The sequence below is a fragment of the Opisthorchis viverrini genome (assembly GCF_000715545.1).
Source record: "Opisthorchis viverrini unplaced genomic scaffold opera_v5_4, whole genome shotgun sequence".
Classification (NCBI taxonomy): Eukaryota; Metazoa; Platyhelminthes; class Trematoda; order Opisthorchiida; family Opisthorchiidae; genus Opisthorchis; species Opisthorchis viverrini.
Window position 1 is genome coordinate 3,407,896 of NW_008751660.1, and position 5,146 is coordinate 3,413,041.

At 40.4% G+C, this 5,146-nt stretch overlaps 1 protein-coding gene across 1 annotated transcript; it reads left to right on the forward strand.

Annotated features, from left to right (window-relative positions):
- Positions 1-2,353: 2,353 nt before the first annotated feature.
- T265_12549 (hypothetical protein) lies at positions 2,354-4,424 on the forward strand (the record flags this gene model as incomplete). The annotated part of the gene is made up of 3 exons (XM_009164273.1): positions 2,354-2,486; positions 2,996-3,076; positions 4,234-4,424. Coding segments are annotated over 3 exons (402 nt in total), but the record flags the coding sequence as incomplete, so codon positions are not given.
- Between the last annotated feature and the right edge of the window lie 722 nt (positions 4,425-5,146).

Here is a 5,146-nt window from a genome sequence, read left to right on the forward strand (position 1 = left end):
AAGCTCATTTGGAAAGACACCAAAATGAAAAAGCTGCGTGAACTACTTTTGGAATTTGACGAATATTTTATGGTGGCGTTTTTAGCTATAATATAGAATAATCACACAAACATTTCGCTTTAAGCATGACAAGAAAGGAAAAATATTTTTAAGCACATATATACAATATAAACAGCCGAAAGACACATTGTTTCTCTTGCATCCTAGTGCTATTCCAATGGCACTGGTGTTTTTCCCTTGAGGAACGAACAAACGAATGAATTTGTGTTGCGTATACAACTGGTACTTATAGAAAGAGAATGTGATTCGTTCATCGCATGATGTGCTGTTTTCTGGAGTGCTTCCATTTGATAGCAAACGTTATGCAATCCAGAGATTTAATATTTTCTGTATCGGTTGGAGAGCGTTTCGGCAATATTTTGACTGAACGCAACAAATAATACATGCGTAAATAAAACTGCATTTTCTATTAGTCTCTACTCCAGGGTCTAGGTATTGCATACAAAGCCAACAAACTAAGCTTTGTAATATCTTGTGGGTTGATGCAGGAGGCTGAAATACAAATAAAAAATGTATATTTTCCTAAGTTGATCACGATTGGACTGTGGGCTACGCCAGTCCACTTAAATGTGCTTTGAACCGTGATCTCAATAGAGTAACAGCACAGACAGGTTAACATATTCATACGATGTTGTCTAGCACCCCGGCCTAATGGTACGCCTATAACTATGTGCATGTTCAGTCAGTATCACAATACCTGATTCAGCGCAAACAATATGAAACACATGCCGACCCATTTTCCGAATGTCTGTATTGATTGAGAATTTAGACAAATGATAGACCACCACTAAATCGATTTGTCGTGGTGCTTCATAAATACATCACACTGAGAAGCCAATCTTAACGAAGGACGCTGCTTTCACTTACGGAGGGAAATTGTCATCCTTCTTCAGTCTTCGAAACACAGTATTCTTTTCAACGTGCAAACCCCTAGGCGACCAAACATGTGCTAGTCACTTCAGTAAGGCAATCTGGTATGCTAGAAATGTAAGATCATCGGGATAGCGAATTTTAGAGATTCTAGTTGCAATCCTTTGACGACTTGCATTTGCTTGTGTAGGTCAGACACTAAGATGCAAATAGTAGCTACTCAACTACTCTCCTGACTGTTCTTTTGGTAACTTGGGCTCTCTTACTTAAAGGAACGGACAGATTAGAATCACAGAGGGACTTCATGGGATACACGACTGAAAAAGTAAGTTATGCCGATGTGTTCACACTAACGAAATTACAATCTCGCGCCCATGACCTGGCAGTTTCGAGTCCGTACTCAAAAGTGTCGTACACGGACGACATAAAGTTAACCACAGTGGTCACTTATATCAAGATTTTCTCTTTTGTTAATTCCCCTCTATCTCCTGTTGAAATCTTATAGCCCTTAGAGCTGGTGATACACCTTGAAATGTTGGTGAAAAAAGGGAAACTCAGTGAGCCTGTGTGGACTACGTTTGTCTGGTATGCAAACGATACTCCGGTGCTACTGGCAAATTAACCCAAATGGAGACATTTTAAAAACAGGTCTGTGTGTTTTTGGCGCCCCAACACCGATAAGTGCAAAAAATGTCAAAGTTGGTGCAGTTTTGGGCCCGAACGCCTAGTTGTTGCTCACTGTATACACAAGCAGGAGTAAGGGCAAGAGAGTCGGTACCAATTCTCATCGTGTATTTCAAATGAAAAAGAAGCGCAGCTACCGAAAGTCAGTAGAAACAAACTACTTACTGTTAACAAACCAAAATCTTGGTCAGTACAACCATAAAAGTTTTGATCATCTGCATACGTGTATGGAGGCTTGCTGCAAAATTTTCGTGAGGTTTCTGTGGGGATAAGAGCTGCTAGCAACTATTGTTATCAGAAAATCTGATGCCATGTTTATGCGTATTCGAGTTTCAGTAATTCAAACTCGCATGCCGCATTCACAAATGTTTATCCAGCAAGTGCAGCTAAAGCAGCTTTTCAAGGTTTAACTGACCCAAAATCTCAATTCTGTCAATGCCTATACAAGTTACTTTTGTAATAACATTTGAAGAACACTGAAAGAAACGCTCGTAATGGGGCACAGTCCAGGTTTGGTTCGCGTTTATAACTACCATGTTAACTATCATGGAAAGCAAGTTCGGACACAACGGGCACCAGTCTGATGCAAAAAGATGTGGGTTAAAGTGATAAGCACAATATTCCTACGACGTCAATGGCTGTTGAGTACTGATACTGCAAAGGTCAACTTCGCTAAATTGACTGGCCGTATGGTCACCCTGACGATTCAACAAACAACCTCCTTTTTACTTTCCTAAAGAATCAAAGAAAGGCTTGTGTTGGACAGCGGCCAAAGGATCCACGCGAGCAACCTACATCAATTTAGCCGCCAATATGATCAACCAATAAACCAGAGAGGGAAAAGCGAATCCTGGGAAACATCTGAAGATTTAGTTTGGCGGGATAGTTAAGTTGCATCTGTCTTATCATCACAAGGTGGCAAGCAACAGATATCACTTCGTTGATATTATTTTCAATAATGAGCGATCCCAATTAACCAGGGGTCGGGTTCTCCACATATCTGCATAAGCTATACAAATGTTCTTTGAAGATTGAATTGCGACCCCCTATGACCATAGCAATATAGTACATTTCATGGTCATTTCAAAACAATTTGTATCGGTGGAAGTTCCTGTAATATATATCTTTGAACGGATTTCCTTCTAGCAATTCCAGCTTGACAAATTGAATTATTGCCCCAAATCAGGTTGATAAATGCCGAAAACTAATCACACATTATTATAGACATGAAAAAATGAATACGAATGCAACCAGATACGAACCAACGGTGAAACTGTTGGTCTAGTTGATGCGACCGCGAAGTCAGGTGTTGGCCATTCAGGGTTATCCCATGTTGATCCATAAATTGCTTGACATAATTTGAATTATTGCCCTAAATCAGGTTGGTAAATGCCGAAAACTAATCACATATTGTTATAGACATGAAAAAATGAATACGAATACAACCAGATACGAACCAACGGTGAAACTGCTGGTCTAGTTGATGCGGCCGCGAAGTCAGGTGTAGGCCGTTCAGGGTTATCCCATGTTGATCCATAAATCATGGACCTCGCGTGCAACAAACCGCACTGGTTTGGTCATCAGTAATGGCTTTCGTGTGATTCAAATTTTTCCAGTCCTACAAACTCGACAACTGGAATTAAAAATAATCACATGGAAAATATCAAAATGCTATAAAATGTTTTATTACCTAAAAACAGTGACTCATCATGTGTAACAGGATTGCAAACTTGCAATGAAGAGGCGAGGGACTTGCTTCCTTGTGAGTTAGAATTCGGTTTGTGTCCTACCACCGCATCATTCAGACAGATCGGAGTACCTGTACCGGAGGTATATTATCCATAAATTCAGCAAGGACAAAATTTTTTGGCGTTATTTGTATGCATGCGTTGAATGTTCTAGAAAGTGATGGCTGCTCAGTTTCACATTAATCAGTTATAAGGCGTATTCCTGAGAGTATGTCAAACGAATTGTTCGACAAACCAGTGAAATTAATTATCATAGCACAAGCACTTGGTATTCAGGACACAATGTCTACAGGTTATTTTGAACGTGAAAACAGATTACCATCCATTTCATCACACTGGTTCCCACAAAACTTTTAAGACAGGAGTTATGTTTCCCATCTTTGGTTTGCTTTAATCGTGCAGTTTAATGCCCCATTCATGAACAAGGCCTTGCTTTCCTCTATCATTTATACTAAGTGACACTGCGACAAACTTTTCTTTTAACTCCCGATATTTAAGTCGCTTTTTCCCCTCCAGCCCCCTCTAAATTGCCAAATACCTAAATGTGATACTTTTTAAAATTTCCTTCTTGGAATGGTGATTCTATCAAAAATGTCCTATTCAAAGCTAGCACTTAAATTTTCGGTGAACTTTGACAGATCTTGTTTTGAACTGGAATTTCAAGTATCTGTCTTAGCTGGTTGCAAGATTGTGAATGTGCACGAAGCGACCTCATAGACGCATCAAAGAGCTTTGAGGAGCAGGTTAAGAACGGGCCTTTAATAGACGTAATAATCTCTGTTTGACTATATGGACCCTTGCTTTGAATCCCTTCGCCCAGAGAACTTGGATTGTCATTCACTTCTTCGTCACACCCAACGCAAATCTCAAGAGTCGAGTGCGTTCGTCGACAGATAGTTTGGTGTGTTTCCAAACATTTTCGCTCATCGTCTGTATGCATATAAAGCGAGGTGCAAGGAATGAACATATCCGGTCTGAATATACTTCTACCGGCGCGCTTTTGAAGCATCTGATGTGCGGAACTCTCGATGCGTTTCCATGCTCAGAGATTCAATGTACCTAGCGGGGTGAATAATACATAACAGTTGTTCAAGCAATACCAGGGGGCATAAGTCCATTTGATTGAAGGAATTCCCTCGCGTGTGAAGAAAATTGTTTTCAGGTTTGCTTCAGGCCAAACTGCACGTCAAGATTTCCAAAGTGCCATGAAAAAACAGCAGTTTTCTTCACAGAAAGGTACTTAGTCCGGTGAGTAGACCTCCCAACATAGGTTATTAAATGATAAAATAAAACTGATTTCTCCTCATGCATGAGTATCGCACTATATCAATTAAAACACCCATCTTCGCTATTCACTCATTCAACGCCCGCATTTAATGATTTAGAGGAATAAAGGGTTTTCAGGAATTTTCGTGCAGTTTAGTGCTCCGTCGTCTCTCTAGTCTCATCTCTTTAGTTTCCTAGTCACTTTCTCAGGACAACTCGTAAACACTCACGTAAACTCATTAAACCGTCAGTGTCAGTGAGCTCATGGTCAGCGGGGTCACTTTTCTACTGCAGTAAGCTTGCTCAAGGCTTTCTCAGGATAACTCATAACACTCACGCAAACTCATTAAACCGTCAGTGCCAGTGAGCTCATGGTCAGCGGGGGCACTTTTCTACTGCAGTAAGCTTGCTCAAGTCGGAATGATTACCAGAAACTTGGCCGGGTTTGGAATTCCCATTTCTCGTCACTTTCTTGGTAAAAGCCGAAAGACTGAATATATGACAACACTGCTGTAGTA